Below are 18,640 nucleotides of genomic sequence, written 5' to 3' on the forward strand. Positions count from 1 at the left end.
TAAAGATCTTTCACAACCTCGTAGCTCGTGATAGATGTAACTTGGATGGTTTAGACATCATGGCTAATAATCCTGATTTTTTTATAAAATAAATGGGATTTTTACTTCCGGAACCACACTGTTGAGCTCTATATGGTCCGGTGTGGCGTAGTGCATTCTGGTAGTTGGAGGTTTCTACCTCTGTAGCAAAAGTTTTGTTTCTATTTTCTCTGGTCATGTAGCAAAAATTTCAAAAATATTTGCATCTTTCTACTGCATAGACGGCCCAGTTTTATGAAAAAAAAAAAAAAAGGCATCTTTCCAGCAGTGAAACACTTCTTTTAACAGCTGGATGGCTCAGAAAACCAGCAAATAAAATAATTAAACATTTGGAGACGTTCCCTTGGACTTTAGGATGTTCATTTTTTTTTAATCAGCAAAGTATTTTTCTGACATACAGTAAGAAACTAAACAATTAATCTGAAATCGAGTGTAAAATGGAGTCTGGCAGTCTGACTACATACATACTTTCACTTTCTGTGTCCATCCCTGTGTGCTCCCCCCCTCTTTAGATCACAATCAGCTCTATGAGCCAAGTATGTGAACACATACGGGTGAACTTTGTCTCACAGTTAATGACTTGGTACTGCGTCTCCCTCACCCATCCACACACCATCTGGTTATAAGCCTCCAAACTTTTGTAGGATTTAAGGTCTTCCGCTGTGTATGGGCTCGGCGAGAAATCCAGGTAGTTGACTATCTGGATATGCAACTGAAGGAAGAATCACCGGGTCGCCATGGATCCAAGAAGAGGGAGCCAACTTGTAGGGATCTGCACCGCCAGGAAACTGTAATTTCTCAAAATATCGCGCCTTTTTTGTGGTCCAAGTCCTTCCATGCCTTTGCATCTTGGAGGCGTTTTGATGAGCTTTTCTAATGTTTAGACATAAAGTATCCAAAGTGCACAATACTCCATTACTCCATTCAGTTGTTTACACCGAGTGCATCCAGGTTACCGCCCAGAACGTGACGTCGGTGAAAACCCTCTATTCTCCGAGAACTTTTGAATTTGCATTAGTGGTAACGTTAGCTGATCAAAAGATGGTGCCAATGCTCCCTCTTGACTCAGAGAGTAATATTTTTTATCACCACAATGACTTTAAAATAAATATTTTTTTAAATAAACAGTATGGGGCTGAATAGAGATACAAACGCATTGGTGACTAGCCTTTAAGAGTGTTAAGTTCAAGTACCTAACGTTAAGTGGAACTTTGACCATTAATCATTTTTGTCAAGGGAAACTCAGAACAGTTTGTGTTCGCTACTAATTTGAACGTGCTATGTACAGTAAATAACGATATAATAGATGTTGGACAACATTAAAAAAAGACACATTTCTTCAGCGAAAATAGTTAGTGTGTTCTATTATGGAATATTTTTGCTACACCAGTGTGGCTCGTTGGTCTAGGGGTATGATTCTCGCTTTGGGTGCGAGAGGTCCCGGGTTCAAATCCCGGACGAGCCCATCTTTTGCCATAAATCAGGTTGTTTCTACCACAGTAAGAAATCGTTTACACTTATATATTTTCTCTTGCTGATTTACATTTTATTTTTCAGGAATAACTGTAGCCTACCAACAAAAACTAAAGATCCATAAGGAATAATAGAAGGATGAGATCTGGAATAAACAAAAGTTCAGAAACTATGTTCGAATAAAAAAGGCCCACTCACCACACAGAACAAAGCTTACATTAAATTAAATTTGCAGAGGTCCCGTGCTAAGGTAAGGTTCATTGACAGATTCAAAAGTATTCCTGAAGAGCAGTGTTTATGTGTTTCTTGGTATTGTTGAGGATGAATTTCATTGCCCCATGTACAGTGACTTGAGGATTTATTTATAAAAAATAAAAAAAACACTGTACTGAACATTATAAAACCTTTTTGATATGGAAAGTGAATGTGTTGACAAGTGAATGTGTTGACATGTTTTCCTTTTGAACTATCAAACTGTATGTTATTTGTCATATGGCCATCCTGGTTGCTGTCTAGTGTCTCGTGAGCCTATTTGGGCTGGGCACCATCTGGTGCAGGACACTCAAATAAGCAAATCAATCATTCAAAAAATGTATGTTGCAAAAATAGACCTACGGAAGACACCGCTCAACTGGGCATGATCTAGACTCTGGAGAGCATTGTTATACTGGTCTCTAGTGGGCTTTGCCAGTACTACAATTAGGGGTTTCTATTGTTTCTTTATTAATATAATGTATATTAGCTATTAGTGTTATTTTCTGCACAAGGTCCCTTTTTATCTACATCAAACTGATACTTTAGTCTCATTAAGATCACATTTTAGCTCAAGAATGGCTGCCTACTTTTTCACACAACATATTGTGTAAGTCTCTTTAGACTGCACATCACATGTGTTAGGGACAACTTACCATCAGATTTCCAAGAGCTGGAAAACATGCCTACAAATGAACACAGCCAAATGTTCTGGTCTGAATCAACTGCCTATAATTATTCTGTGCACATTTTAGCAGCCCAGTGACTCAGGAGGAGCATCAGACTTCTTAAAGATATGCTCACTTAATGCCTTTCTGTCTTCACCCAGTGGGGGCTTATCTGAGCTTGCTGTTGTGACAGCATCTGTGCTCCCCTCCCTCCAGTCTGGCTCAGGACAGTCACTGCTCTGCCTAACACGAGTCCAGGAGATATTTCAGTAAATACCACTCTTTCCTTTTCTGTTACAGCAAGCATATCATCGCCACAGGAGCTACACTATTTCCATTATTTCCATAAGCCTCTTAGTGGCACCATGCTCTGTCATTTGCAGTGTGACTTCATGCTATGAAGTGTGTGAATTTCTGAATATTGCCACTTTCCCTGTACCCACCCTGTTAATACAGCAATGTGTTTCTCTTCTACTATGAATGAGAATAGATGTTGCTGATAATTCACAGTTTTCAAATGGATAATGTAATCCCATTCCTCAGAGAGAGAATGCAAGAGAGATAAAAGTAAAGATCCATACCAGTGTCTTTTCACGTCTCAGGTTATTTCCTCTTTCTCGGCTGCCACGTTTCCTTTTATTTCTTTACAACTACAGTATAAAATCAACTGCAAGAAACTTGCTGACAAAAATTGGTGAATTGAAGAATGTAAATAGTCACCATACTGTGTTTTATTTTATTAGTAGTAGTGAAATGCACATTTTGGGGCGACCTTAAAACATGGTTAAAAAGCCAGTATAAAGAGGTATATGACAGCACTGCACCATCAGTGTCTGATTGACTAAAGAGCAACCTTGTAATTGAAAAACACTTAAATGATATTTCAAATGTTGATAATCCATCACCAAATTTCCATTATAGTACAATTATTTTAGGTATGCATGCAGATTCTCAGTTTCTCACAACAAATCACTTCTCCCCAATGGTCAGGCCAAGAGCTGAGTTCCTCTGCTTCCTATCGGCAAGGTTATAAACCTCAGGTAGCATCTTTTAACTAGATAATGAATCCAAATATCTACTCAAAAGTGGCCCATTTTCTACTGAGCTTGACAGACACTTTAGTGTCTGCAAAAGGCAGTGTACAGTTTAATATTCTGCCATAGTTCAGTGCAGAATGCTGTTAGTTGTAATGTGTAGATGATCATGTATATACATATCAGGTTTAATCCAAATGCTGGAGTCATGCCTTTAGAGATAACTATTTCAGTCTCTGAAGGCTAACATATTTACATTTTTCTACATGCATTGGCGCTGTAATCAGAAAAAAACACAACTTCTAGCCCTGGTTCAGTTTCCTCCTCCCTCCATCACCACACCATCATCACCCCCTTAACCAGTCTGTCATTTAAAGTAAGCAGCCGCCTGCTTAGCCGGCACCTTTCACTTCTCAAGCAGGACTTAATTTACTGCAGGACATTTTAAATCTCCTGCCTCTTTGGCACTGAGTCGCTGACAAATGCCTGGTTGCAAATGTATCTCATTGACTGCTGACTCGGTTGTATTACAAGCCGGCTGATAGGGGCTGCCACAGTAATGTGGCCCTCAGGTTTATCCTCACATGTTAGAGGATGTGTATTAATTTAGTTCAGATGGGGCCTTATGAAAAGTGTACTGGCAGACAGCAGATCTCTCCCCCCCCCCTCTCTCGCTCTCTCTCTCTCGCTCCCTCTCTCTCTCTCTCTCTCTCTCTCAACCTCTCAGGATTGAAGCTATCTACCACAGAGCCGAAGCATATTCCACCATCAATGTGTCAGGGGAAAAGCTATTAAAACCGCTTTACTTTTCCTAAATCTCATGAGAATAAGCACAAGATTTAGTGAAATCCCCCCAGAGCACTGAAAATCTTGGGGATTTTCCCCCTGAAATGTTTCCTAATGGGCTGCTCAGAAGTGTCAGAAACTCTTGTTAGACTTCAATGTAGTTTTTGGCTTTCAGTGTATTTATTTGGAGCTGAAATGACAAAATTTGAAATATGAGTGCATTTGAACTTCCCCCATAATCAGATGAGAAAACCCATTCACCAGTTCACTATATAGTAGTAATATCATTCCAGTGTGCACTCAGTGTAGGTGAAGTCTTTTTTTTTTTTTTTTTTAAATCACTCCATCTAAATCATCATCATCTTTAATCTGAGTAAGGCATGTAAGAAAAATGATCATGTTTACAATGATATAGGACTGCAACTAACAATTATACTTAATGTCAGTGAATCTGATGATTATTGTTTCAATGACTTGATTATTTGTTTGGTCTATAAAAAGTCAGAAAATGGAGAAAAATGCCCATCACAATATCCTAAAAGCCCAAGGTGACATCCTAATATTGCTTCTTTTTTTAACTAGCAGTTCAAATCCAAAGATATACACTTCACTAGCACGTAAAACTAAGAAATTTAGCATTTGTGTCCAAAAAAATGAATCATCCGGGCAGTGTTGATAACAACATGTCCTGCAGCAGCTTCTCCTTCTACGCTTGCAACAGCCAATGTGGGGAAAGGTCCTTTTGTCATTTTCAACAAAGGTAGATAATATGCATATTTAATCTATCCAAAATGCAATATACTCTAATAGTATTATTGGACTCTCGTGAGGAGCTGCCATTAAACCCAATATATCCTGAGTCAGATAATGCATCAGCATCAGTGAACAATACACTTCAGGCATTCAGAGAAAGAAAGAAAATACATTTCACAAGATACGTAATCAGCTCTGCCAGTAATTATTCACTCAATCAATACAGTGAATTAGTAAGAAACATCAGCATTTTTTCCCTCCAGCATGGAGTTGACTTGATAGATTCTTTTCTTGACAGACGTTGGCACGCTTCCCCGGGCCGAGCTTCTCCGTGTCGTCTTTCATTCCCTTTTCACCCCCAGGTCTTTCTGTACCTGTCAATTTCTTTCTACAGTGTGACTCCTTAATCCACCTGAGTGCATGGAGGACAGTTTTGACATAAGAAGAAAAGATAGACTCCTAAGGAGAGGACCAGTATCTTTAGAGCCCGGGGGATAACCGGATTACGACAGCCATTTTGTGCTGCTGGCAGTTTTTCTTATTACCCATTTTTTTTTCTCCCCCTCATCTCTCCAGAGTCAAAATGCTCTGCCCTTTATACTTAGAAGTCACACCAAACACTAACTAGTACACAAAAACACATACTCTCTGTGTTTTTTCCCCCAACTGAAAACTCTCATCTTGACAGATGATAGTTTGCAAGAAACAGATTTCTCCATACTGCCCTTCAGGTCTACTCTCAGGTTCAGGTTCAGGTTACTTTATTGGTACCCGTAGGTAAACTAGGTTTACAGTCTAAGAGGCATCCTTAGAACGTTGTAGACCACCACATAACATGCAACGCACAAAACATTAAAACATATAAAGAAGGCAGTAGAACATGGATAAAAAACAGTACATGATCACATTGACTTGTGCAGTTATATGCAGAAAATCTACAGCTAGTACATGACCAAGGTGCTTGTGTGTTGTGTGCAAGTAATTCTACAGTTTGTTTAAGAGAGTGATTGCCGCTGGGACAAAACTGTTTTTAAATCTTGTAGTTCTACAACTAGGGATTATTAGCCTCCGTCCAGAGGGTAGATACTGGAATTCCTTATTCAAATGGTGTAGGCTATCTTCTAAGATGGCCATCGCTATCCGCTGTAGTTGTTTAGCATACATGGATGTGGGGTGCAGCTGGGACTCACCAGTCAGCTTACTTGACCATTTTACAATTTGATTCAGGCGATTCTTGTGCTAACTGGATGATATGTAAATAGTCACCATGATGGATGATATGATGGATTCGATAAAGGCATGATAAAATAATGTCATCATGGTCTTTGTCTATATGAAAAGCCATGTTGCTGTTCCTCGGACAGTTTTTCTTCTCACTGTCCAAAACTCTCTAACATGGTTCCTCTCTGGAAGTAATCATTGTCTCTGTGTGGCGGTGGATGCCTCCTGCGTGTGAAGGCCTGAACCTACGGCACAGTAGATAACAGCACAGCCATGAGGAGACAGATCAGCTGTCTGACCCCTGCTGCCAATCACTTTATTATCCCTCCAGCCCGTTTGCTCCGAGGAAACCCAGAGGAAAAACCACTCTCTGAAAACGTCTTATCATCTCCGCCACTGATGCACCACTGGATCTTTTATGTCCATTTATTTTGCCTTTGGAGAGGCCCGTGGCGCCTTTGGTTGTGGGAGGTAAATGAAATAAAGGCCTCCTCCTCGCTGGTACCCTGACATCCAAGTTTATCGCCGCTACCACAACCTAAAGCCCAGAGCTTCAACTAACCGCCACACGTCTTGTCTACAGGGAAACACATCATGCTTCTGTCATGGTAATAATCCTTTTTGTAGAAGCCATTTTGGGTGCCTTTGAGGCGGCCTGGTAGCTTCCACTTAGACACCCAGAAAGATGGTATTGAATTCCTGAGTATGTACTCTATACAGTAATCCCCTGTTGTTATAAGCCCCTACGTCTTCTTCTGAGTAGCAGTGTGCACATGCCAGTTTACTATATATAATTTAGAGTTAGTTCAAGTTATTTCCAGACTTTTCTCCATCAATGTCATTTCAATAACAGACGAGATGGCAGAAGCGTATATTTGATCAGATAAGGCATAGTAATTATGAAAACTGTTAACAACCAATGAGTCCACCCAGGGCTAGTGAGTTATGGCTGTGATTAATATTGATTTTGCAGCGTATGGAGGAGGGAGAGGTGAGCCGCTTGTACACATATTTATATATAAGAAACCTGCATGGCATCATGGGAAAGAATTTAAATGAGTGGTTGTTGTGTCAGTTTTTAGGACATGTTTTATCCCTTGTGTTGTCCTGGGTCAAAATTGAAAATGAACACTTTTTTTTTAAACGTTTTTGTCTCTTCGACGTTTTTTTGCAACGTTTTTGTAGCATTTTGCAACGTTTTCTGCGCTTATTTTACACTAACAGCAACTTATTACCACTATTTTTTCACTCATTTTTGGAATGTATGGTCAATAAACCTCATGTAGCCTATATGAAATGATATCTAACTTTTGAGTTAAAAAAAAAAAGCAGAAAGTATGTATTATTTTGACTAATATTTAAGATCAGAGGGTGTTGATGAATAATCACAGACTGTCAAAGTATGGTCATAATAATGCTATGAAATGAATTCATGTAACCTTCTGTGTTACTTTTGGGCAATTTGCTTGAAAGAAACCCAAATGTTGTGATATATAAACTTAGAAAATGGGTCAAATTTGACCCAAAGACAACAGGAGGGTTATAAAGTACGAGTACAAATTAGGAGGGATTTTGCAAAAAAAAAAAAGAAACTCCTAACCTGTGGTCTATTTCATCTTATTTTGTTCACGGCAGGGTCATGTCCTCTGTATTTTCTTTGAAATTGTGCAGCTTTAGCAACTTTTGGAGGGAGGGGTAACATTCTGCAATAAAAGAAAAACATGATTTTAGCCTGATTGCATTACTTTTTGACTCAATTTCCCACCAGGATTCAATATCCAGAATTGAATCCCTGGTAGGTTGAAGAGGGATTTCAAACAGCATTTAGACTTCCATGTTGGGATATAAACCAGTGAACATTACTGGTATCTTGCAGATCTGTAATTTCCTAATCATTTCCTTGGAAGTTTCCTGGAAGAAAACCTATGTAACCTGGTACTAATTGGAAGAATGGCTCCATTACAATACAACTTGCAGAAAATATACAGTTGACCATGAAAAATCCCAGTAATAACAAAATGTAGAGACTTTCTTTTAGGGGATGTTTGGGGGCTGTTGACTCTAGTTTTCTGCGTGTGTTATACAGCAGATTGCTCTCTGCGCTAGTTTCCTGCCTGCCCTTGACTTAGACTAAACTGTTGGGAGAGGGAGAAGGAGGGAGACCCTCAGAAATCTTACAGTCACTTTTTGTGAAGGGATTACAGTGCTCTCTCTCATTCCCATTGGCTTGGCCCGCCGTGACAGTGGTGTGGTGATGAGTGGTTGACATCCAGCATCATCCATAACAAGCTTCCAACTTGGTCCTGTGTGACTCCCATTCATGCGCCCAGGCTTTGCGCTTTATGTACTTTTCCGTTCCACTTTGTGCAAATGCTTCAGTCAATTTGGAGTTACGAGTTCTAGTGTTTTCTTACCAAAAAGACAGAGAAAATATTTCTGAACTGACCACTTTTTCCTTTTACGCACGAGAGGAGCATGAGCTTCTTGGGGAGGTGACTTGATTTAAAGTAGGACTGGTGTGTGTGTGTGTGTTTTATTAATGAATGTGTCAGTTCCTGAGATGGCCAAACCTTTAGATCACATCAAAAGACCCATGAATGCTTTCATGGTGTGGTCAAGAGGCCAAAGGAGGAAAATGGCCCAGGAAAACCCAAAGATGCACAACTCTGAAATCAGCAAGAGGCTCGGCGCGGAGTGGAAGCTGCTGTCCGACTCCGAGAAACGTCCGTACATCGACGAGGCCAAGAGGCTGCGGGCTCAGCACATGAAGGAGCACCCGGACTACAAGTACAGACCACGGCGCAAAGCCAAGAGTCTCCTGAAGAGGGACCGTTTTGTTTTCCCGCTGCCGTCTTTACTTGGGGACGCGGCGGAGCATTTGAAGGGATTTCCCATGGACTCCTTTCTTGTCCCCGGGGATAAAGCCAGAGCTTTCCTCGCTCCCGTCTCATCCCCCTCTTCCTTCTCGCTGCTGGAGCCGGTGGCGCAGTTCAGCACCGGAGCTGTCCAGCGGATGGCGGAGATACCGCACGCTCTGGCCGCCGGCGCTTTGCCCTACAGCGCGCACACGTTCGGATATCAGACTGGAGGGATTGGGAGTCTGGCTTGCCACGGACAGCATACCCACACCCACCCCCACCCGTCCTCCAGCCCGGGATACGTGGTGCCGTGTAACTGTAGCGCCTGGTCTGCTGCCAGTTTACAGCCTCAGTTAGCCTATATTCTCTTCCCTGGAGGGATGGCCAAGAACGGCATGGACTCGTACACTTCCCCTAGCTCCAGTGTGTGACATGCTGGATACACTTGAAGCTGCGCGGTCCCAACGGGGGAAAGTTTGCGCACAGGATCTCCCACCTCCCCGTAACATGACGAAAGAAAAAGAACTGGGTTACAACACATGTTTTCATCCTACAAATATATCACAGCAAAACTGAATTATAGGCTAGTGTTTCTGCAGATATTAAATACATTTCAAAATGCCATTAATGGCTGCTTACAGCTGATTAGCAACATCATTTTGTTTTCAACCCAGGCTATCTTACTTTACTTCTACTTAACTTTTTTATTTCTTGCACTGTGGCTGTGTTACTTTATAGACTTATTGACCATCTTTTTTCTTACTCTCATTTTAAACCTTGAATCTGACTGTGAGCCACAGCTTAACAATTTCCCTGAGGGGATCAATAAAGTATTCTGATTGTGATTGCCTGCTTGCTGAGCAGTCTTACTCGTTATTCCATGGGAATGCAGAGTAAAGATTTAGAGCGTTATGCGAAGATGCTATTTTTTGACAAAAACATCAATTCAAGCCAGTCAAATGTACAATGCGCGAGGCCCACGCATAACTTTTTATTTTTTAAAGAACTGATCAAACTCAACAGGCGAAGTGACCTCTGTGTTACTGTAAGTCAGATAAACATCAAGCTGGTGTGGATATATGGTGTGGATATAAGAGGGCAGAGGAAGCCTGCAGGAGTCAATGTGTGTGTTTTGATATATATTTACCCAGGCCTAAATATCCAATATTCATACATTCTTACATTTGGACAGTTTGTCCCCCCTCCAGGCCACCTGTCTCAGTATGTAGGTCTGTTTTTTTTTTTCTTGTTTTTTAAGTGGAAATAATAAATGTTTTCCTTAAATATTGTCTTATAATTTGAGTTTTCTTTTTCTTTGGAGTCTGTTTTTATTTTTCAGAAGAATTGTGTAAATAATGTCTAAACATTGTATATGAGCAGCTACATCAGTTTGGGATAATGAGTCAGTTATTGTTCAGTAAACAGTGTTGGTGTGAAGCTGAATAACTTTACTGGTATTATAGTTTGTATTTGGATGATTAACGTCACTACATTTCTTTTTCATTAGTATTTTTTTCCCCACATCTACTGATTACCAATGTGTTCTCTCAATCTTTTTGTTAGATGTTATTTTATGTCAGACATCAGTTGTAACAATAACTGGGGGGGGGGGGAAGTATATATGTTTTCCTGTTCCTGACCATCTGAGTGCTCTTATTTAAACAAGCTGACCGATAAGGTTTAAAACAAAGGCTCACACAAAACACAAACAGATATTATTGTCATGCAAAAAAAAAAAAAAAAAAAACAGAAGTCCATTGAACTGATGCAAATAACAAAATTAAATTCTCTAGTCCCATTGTGTTTGGTGATACTGTATGAGTTTCATTGTTTGTGTGTGTGTGTGTGTGTGCGTGCGTGCGAGAGTGAGGCTTACGATAAGAGAAGAAAAGAAACTTCTCTCCTCCCCATGTTGTTGACAAAGTGATTAGGTGAATAAGTTGAATCATGGAAATCGTATGAGGCACTGTTTGTTTCAAAGTTAGTAAGAGGGAATGAGTCCTCACACTGAAACCACTGAGCTTTAGTCTCCATGTATGACAGCTCCTAATGCTCGACCTGTATCTATGATGTAGAAATAATAAACAGGAAGGACCTGACGGCTGATGCTGCGTCAGTAGGCCTACATTTGGTTCATGACCACAGGGTGTTTTTGCCTTTATTAGATATTATGCAGTAGAAATGCAACAAATGCCCCCTGGCTGGACACAGGGGCGTAGCACAACATTCTTGGCCCTGTAGAAAGGCATTCTCTGGGCCCCTCCCCGCATCCACAGCTATTCATTCTAGCATCTTTTTGGGCACTCCTCACATGAGGTCCCTTGGGTACTCAGTCCGTTCAATGGTGTTTTAAGCACCCAACGTCTTCTTCAAGGCAGCGCTGCGACCGTTGACTTCAAGGCACCTAACCCTAACCTTAACCCTAACCCTACCCCAACCCCAACCCCAACCCTAACCATTGCCTAATCCTAGTGCTAGGAGACGTTGGGGGCTTAAAACACCGATAAACACTCAGTCCCCTTTTCCCCCACGGTCCGATGCCCCTGGCTGGACATGAATCGAGGATGTTGTAATTACACGGTCAGCATCTTAAACTCTTCGCCACCAGGATGCCCCAGTCAGAGGGTTTTCACTTGACACCCTAGGCAGCCCAGGAGAAGAGAAAGGTCTTATAAAGTATAGGAGAAAATCAAATAGCACAATGTTTTTGACCAAATACGGCCGTATTGATATTGGAAATAATTAGTGTGTTTTCACGTATATTTACACAATTACATTTGAGATCAATTATCAGCAGTAATGTGGATAGAATGACTAAGTGGTTAAAGGCAAATAATAGAACAGCAAGAACAGTCTGGTAAGTTCAGAAAATGACATCACTTTACTGTAATGCAGCCTTTAAAACCAGGAAAAGACAACACTTATGTCATATTACGATATCCAAAATCTAAGACGATGTAGTCACGTATCATGATATCGATTTAACATTGATATATTGCCCAGCCCTATTAGGAAGTGCCAGATTTAAAGATTTTATATTGCCAAAGTGTCCACGGGCAAAACACCAATTCTTTATCAAATCAAAGGTCCAGGGATGCAGCTCTGTAGCTGACCTCTGGCCTCCTCCCCGTGGATGTAAAAAAGGGTTTTCTTCACTGCTTCCTCTTGTCCTTTTAAAGTAACACCTTGAGCCCTAATTTGAACTTTAACATTCGGCCCAGGATAACGTCACTTGTCTGTTTGTATTGCTTCTTCTCTGGTAGTCCATTGTGTTAGATCTGATAGTGTCACAAACTCATTCCTGCCTCGTCTCTGTGTGTTTGCATGTTTGTCTTTCTGCAGTGCTGCATCGTTTTTTGAGTGTGTGAGGGTGTTGGCAGGGCACATGACTGCATAATTCACTCACTGACCGACTGTTGGCGGTTTACCTAAAGCCCTGTGGAGTCAGTGATTCAGTTTCCCGTATTTACATTTAAACAGTTAGTTCTCATGTAGGTACCAGGTGCGCCTATCACCACTGTGTCCACACCTTTCAGCACAAGGAAGCCCAACCCATGCTGCTGCATCGCCCACTGGGTGAAACCCAACCGTCTCCGCCCAACCGCCTCTGCCCTCCGTCTCCGCCCAACCGCCACCATCACTGCAAGGTGCCACTTTGGCCCGTTTTCATTCTCCACACACACCTGCTCACCTTTGGCACCTTAACTTCAACTCAATTCCATAGGCAGCTATAGTTCAAGTGTTAGGCTCTGTATCTATTTAAACTGGGCACAAACCATTCTGCTCGCACACACACTGTGCCTCCTAGTATATTTCCTAACTTCTGAGGGAGGAAACGACCATGGCGCCTTCAGTTCTGCAGAATGGCGGATTCGTTTTGGGCTTGATCGGCGCGGCAGCCCTCATCGCAGCTACTGCCATGAACAACTGGAGTGCCAAGGACAGGCAGGGGGATGTGGTGACGTCTGTGTACACCTACAAGGGTCTGTGGCAGGACTGTGAGACCGCTTCCTCAGGATTCACCGAGTGTCGCCCGCTCTATGGCCTCCTGGGCTTCTCAGGTAGGACAAGACTATCTTCTATTTCAATGTGCAAAACTTCTCCAGGGACTGTTTACAACCAGACTACATTTAGTTCATTGCTGTTCTAATAATTAAACACAAACTGTGTCCAGAATAGGTGACCGTCACTGTCCAGGCCACAGCCTCCTGAGTTCTTTTTTTAGAGGAAATAAAAAGTCTGAGCCTAAAAGAGATACCGAGCATTCTCTGATCGCAAGGACAATGATGCAGCGAGTAACAACGTTTAAGGAAGTTGTAACTGAACAGTCCAGTACCGAGCTACGCGAAAGTTCTCTCACTACTTGCCAAGATCCAAGAGGGCCTTCTTCTCAAATGACAAGGCAGGAGGGTTCTCAAGTCTCATTCAGTTGCATGGGGTCCATGCATGACACGTTTAACATAGAAGGCCAACTTTTTCTCTCTCTGGATCTCTTTCCTGCCACATATTTGTAAAATATTATGTAAAAGAAAAAGGATGATGAGAACAGCAGTGAGTGCCTGTTGGTTTTAAAAAACCCACCAGAACCATTTTAATTCTAAAAATGAGTTATGAGAATAAAAAAGTAAATAAAAAAGTATGACACTCAAAAGCACTAAATAGCTCCAATGAAGTTCTGGAACAAATACATATGTCATGTAGTGTAGAAATATATATTTTGTTTAATTTAAAGGAAATTTCAGGGGAAATTGTGAGGGGTAAAACAAAAACGTATTTGATTTAGTGCAAAAAATTAAAATTGTGAGGAGTTTTTGTTTTTGAGGACCTGAGAGGATGAATCAGATCATTTCACAAAGGGAAGCCAAAAGCAAAAAGCATCTCCTTACAACTATTTAGCGTAAATCATTATTATAATTCTTTTAACGGACGACATTGTAAAATAATTTTTACTCTCAGTTTCTGTCGTCTTTATGCTAAATCTTGTTCCGTGTCAAGCCCAATCCTATCAGTATTTGCATTAGCACCAATGCATTCTGGTCACTCTAACGGACGGCCGGGCTGAGACTTAGTCAACACAGTTATCAGAAACAGAACAAACAACAAGCAAAGGGCAGGTTCCTACAGCACACCTGCAGCGGAAGACGTGGCTTTATCAGAATAAATACATGTTGACAGCATCTCCTAGATTATGAAGATTTAAGTCTTGCAATATATATATATATGCAAAATATAAGTCTCATTATCGGTCTTGTATAAAGTACTTGAAAGCAATACTTGAGTAAAAGTACAAGTATCGGTAACACTTTACTTTAAGGTATCAACATAATCGTGACATGACACTGTCATAACTATGACATGACACTGTCGTGAACGTGTCATAAACGTTATAAACAAGTCATAAACGTTTGACTTCTGTCATTAAGTGTCATTCGGTTTTTGTCATGACAAGTTGACATTGTTTGGGTTGTCTTGATTATGACAACTTGACATTAATCAAAGTGACATTATGTCAAGTTGTCATGACAAAGACATCCTCTGGTAATGTCATGTCATCCTGGTTAATGTCAAGTTGTCATTACAAAGACATCCCAAATTAATTTAAATGGCAACTTGTCATGACCAAGACAACTTCTGGTAATGTCACTTTGATTAATGTCAAGTTGTCATAATCAAGACAACCCAAACAATGTCAACTTGTCATGACAAAAACCGAATGACACGAATGACAGAAGTAATAAACGTTTATGACTTGTTTATAACGTTTATGACACGTTCACGACAGTGTCATGTCATAGTTATGACAGTGTCATGTCACGTTTATGTTGATACCTTCAAGTAAAGTGTTACCCAAGTATCTTACCAGAAAATGACTTTGGTAGAAGTTAAAGTCTCCTTTTAGAATAATACTTGAGTAAAAGTCTTAAAGTATTTAATATTTACTACTTTTTTGGATATTAAATGTACTTAAATATTAGAAGTAAAAGTAAAACTTTGATTATGAACTTTATGGCCAAAGGTGTGTAACGTTATCTTCATCACCACTGTTGTCGGGGTGATCATCGTCTGTTACCATGGCGGCAGAGCCTGCACCAGGTGCTTCCATGACGCTATCAGTTATTATGCTTCCTCCTCTTCTTCTTTAGTTTTGGCCTATATTTTTTTTGCCGCTTGGCAACAAACAGGCATTAGGTCACCAACTGGAATGGAGGGTGCATTATCTTGGCAGTTTAGGAGCAATGCTTCTCCAAACCTGCTTTTTTCCTGTGTAACAAATTTCTTCAGATTTTATTTTGTAGTAACGAGTAACTAAGATGCTTAGGGGAAATGTAGTGGAGTAAAAGTGTACATTTTATTTAGGGAATGGAGTGGAGTAAAAGTAAAAGTTTATAAAGGAAATATAAATAACGAAGTAAAGTACAGATACGTGAAAATTCTACTTAAAGGTGCCCTGCCACCCAAAAGCATTTTTACTTGTATTTTTTGAAATATGTTAGGTCCATATGTGTTGAGCTCGCCCAGTTGCGCTGGGTAAAGGATGCTGATAGCCAGGCTCTCATTGGTTAGCCAATCAGAGTCAAGCAGCTTAGCTAGTTGAATATTAATGAGAACTGGCACAAAGCGAGCTGAGTCTTCCTGCAGGCTTTCTATACCACGCTAGAATGGCTTGAAACAAGGTAACCAGGGCATTCTTTCCACAAAAAAATGTTACTGAGTCCATGGTAGACATTCAGACATTACCACAAAGTAATGAAATACGTGTGGCAGGGCAGCTTTAAGTACAGTAGCAAAGTATTTGTACTTTGTTACATTAGAACACTGCTCATTGTCAGACGCATGGGTTATGTCAGATTATAAGCAACGCTGAGCTTCTCGGTTCAGTAAGGTACAATGAACTAATCAGTGATTTGGGATGTCTCTGAGGATGCGTTTCCTGTGCACTAGGATCTTTCCAGGCGGTGCGAGCCCTGATGATAGTGGGCGTGGTGCTGGGGGTCCTCGGGGCCGTCATATCAGTGTTCTCACTGACCTGCCTCACAATGAACAGCATGGCGAACACCACCAAGGCCAAGATGAGCCTCACCGCTGGCATCATGTTCATCATCGGCGGTATGGTTACACAAAACAGAAAATATGAGATTTCTTTTACTTTGACCTCTCTGATTCTTTGATATTAACAGTTTCTTTATGAAGTAAAATCACTAATACGTGTTTTCCGTACTATTGTAAGGCTAAGGTGCAGCATTAAGCCATTTTGGCCACCACCTAAGCAAAAACAATGTATGTGTGAGCATAAATGAATATCATCAGATCTAATGATTGTAGATGGGCCCCAGTGGATTCCTTTGCAAGTTTTGTCTTTAAGTTTTTTGAGCGTTATTTAGGCTATTTATTATCTGCTCTAGCTTTTCCAACGTTTAGACACAGATACGGTTATAAAAATGTTTCGAAATTAGGCAAAATTGCATTTTTATGCACCCCTAAACCCCCACCAAATACATGCACCTAAGTCTTCCACCGAGGGAAAACACTGACTGACCTCCTGTCTGTGTCACTCTGTACCCTTCTCTCAGGTGTGTGTGGCATTGCAGGAGCTTCCATCTATGCCAATCAGATTGTGGCCAGTTTCAGGATGTCCAGCATGCAAGGAGGGCTTGGTGGAGGAAACATGCAGGGAGGCTTTGGTGGAGGAATGGGAGGAGGATTACCCACGTAAGATATAAAGATAAAGATAAAGATTGTGCTTGCGTTTTTTCCATATTATTTGCATGCTGGATCTACAGGTTTTGTTTGGCTGAATTGTGTGGTTTGTCTCTCCAGATACACGTTTGGCCCTGCGCTGTTTGTAGCCTGGATAGGAGGGGGCGTCCTGGTCATTGGTGGCATCCTCAAGTCACTGGCTTTCAAGGAAATGGTGAAAGATGAAAAACCACAGTGAGTCCCCTCACACATTTAGAGTTGCACACAAAACACATGTCGTTTATAAAATACGATGTTTTATTATAAATTAACAATATAACGGCCTACGAGTCCAGCTGAAATTATTAGACCATTACCTGTCACTAGGGGTGTAAGAACAAAATCGATACACCTGAGTATCGTGATATTTTATTTAGCAATACTACATCGATTTTATTTTTAGTTTACATGCAAAAATATTCATGTAAGACAGTGGTTGACGTTTATGTTGTGTTTAAACCCCCTACCACTAGATGGCTATGCTGGGACGCACCACTAGCACCTAACAGAGCCTAGCAGAGCCTGACTTTTTTCTAGCTAACAACGTAGCTATGACTGAACTTTGTCCTAATTTAGCATACACACATTAGCTCACTAAGAACCTGTGAACCACAATCCCAAACTGGCAGTTTGATTTTCTGTGTACTGAATTGTTTACCTAAAGTAAACTTCTTTGACTTGTATGCACATCATGTCTTTTTTTAAATATTAGTTTTTCTAAAATGATACTTAAAAAAAACCAACATATCGCCTTACGCACAGTATCGAAATACATTGCAATATATTGAATCGTGATACGTATCGTATCGCCAGATTCTTGCCAATACACAGCCCTATTAAACACACAACTGTTTGGATCTTTTCCAGTTTCTAAAATATGAGGATTTTTCTGCATTGAGTACTTTTACTTTAATACTTTAAGTACAGTTTCATGGTGATACTTACATACTTTTACTGAAGTAACATTTTCAACACAGGGCTTTTACTTACATATTTTTATATTATTTCTTCCAACTTCTTTTTGTATTTATGCTCTATTTACTTGTATCAATCTCCAACAACTGTTGCCTTTTGCTTTTCAGTTATCCGGGGGTTGCTTACAAACCTCAGCCCCGCACCAAAAGCGACCTCGGTGATTACCATTCAGAGGGCGGCAAGAAAGACAAAGATTACGTGTAACTTCACACATAGCTTAAACACTGGCAATATGTGTTTGCTTAAGGCATGGGCTTTTAGCTGTAGACATGCAGCATGCTTTGTGGGATGTTTTTTTTTCTTTAGTTCCTCATATACACATTAAACACGTCTTAACTGATAACGGGAGTCAATAATGCCTCACACAGTAACAGCAGTCCAACATGTGTAATACAGGAGTTGCAAAATATGTAGTTTTCACATGCAAATTTCAGTGGCTACTAGATATTTATAAATGCTGTATGTAATTGAAGCCTTTTTTTTTTTTTACTTGAGTTTTGTAAAATCATTTTTTATGTTAATAAAACACTGATTTGTGAAATACGTGGTTTTAATTTCTCTAAGAATATGAATGAGAACCGACTGATTATGTGAGACTTCTGTTCATGTTTTATTAATGCAGGACTTCGAGTAAAGGCATATCAAGGAAGATGTATTCATACAGTATATCTATGCGTTTGGTTTAAATGTAGCTATCTGTAGCAAACTTATATTTAAACAACAGCACCTCGTTAAAAGTGGTCAACACGCAAAGGAAGTTCAGGGGTTACACTGCTGCTCTTTGCTCATCCGGACTGGTAGTTGTATAAAAATGAAACGGTAGAAGCTAGAGATAGTAAATCCA

At 40.4% G+C, this 18,640-nt stretch overlaps 2 protein-coding genes and 1 non-coding gene across 3 annotated transcripts; all 3 read left to right on the top strand.

The window, feature by feature from the left end:
• Positions 1–1,432: 1,432 nt before the first annotated feature.
• Positions 1,433–1,504, top strand: trnap-ugg (transfer RNA proline (anticodon UGG)). The gene has a single exon. It is a non-coding gene; the product is annotated as a tRNA-Pro (tRNA).
• Positions 1,505–8,777: 7,273 nt separating this feature from the next.
• Positions 8,778–9,515, top strand: LOC144526179 (transcription factor Sox-14). The gene has a single exon (XM_078263437.1). It carries the CDS (start codon positions 8,787–8,789, stop codon positions 9,513–9,515), a length of 729 nt encoding a protein of 242 aa, XP_078119563.1. The 5' UTR covers positions 8,778–8,786.
• A 3,215-nt stretch (positions 9,516–12,730) lies between these two features.
• Positions 12,731–18,533, top strand: cldn18 (claudin 18). The gene is made up of 5 exons (XM_078263434.1): positions 12,731–13,145; positions 16,027–16,191; positions 16,656–16,794; positions 16,903–17,016; positions 17,904–18,533. The coding sequence occupies exons 1-5, from the start codon at positions 12,926–12,928 to the stop codon at positions 17,998–18,000; spliced, it is 735 nt and encodes a 244-aa protein (XP_078119560.1). The 5' UTR covers positions 12,731–12,925; the 3' UTR covers positions 18,001–18,533.
• The last annotated feature ends 107 nt before the right edge of the window (positions 18,534–18,640 follow it).

Source organism: Sander vitreus, chromosome 12 (genome assembly GCF_031162955.1).
Source record: "Sander vitreus isolate 19-12246 chromosome 12, sanVit1, whole genome shotgun sequence".
NCBI classification, from domain to species: domain Eukaryota; kingdom Metazoa; phylum Chordata; class Actinopteri; order Perciformes; family Percidae; genus Sander; species Sander vitreus.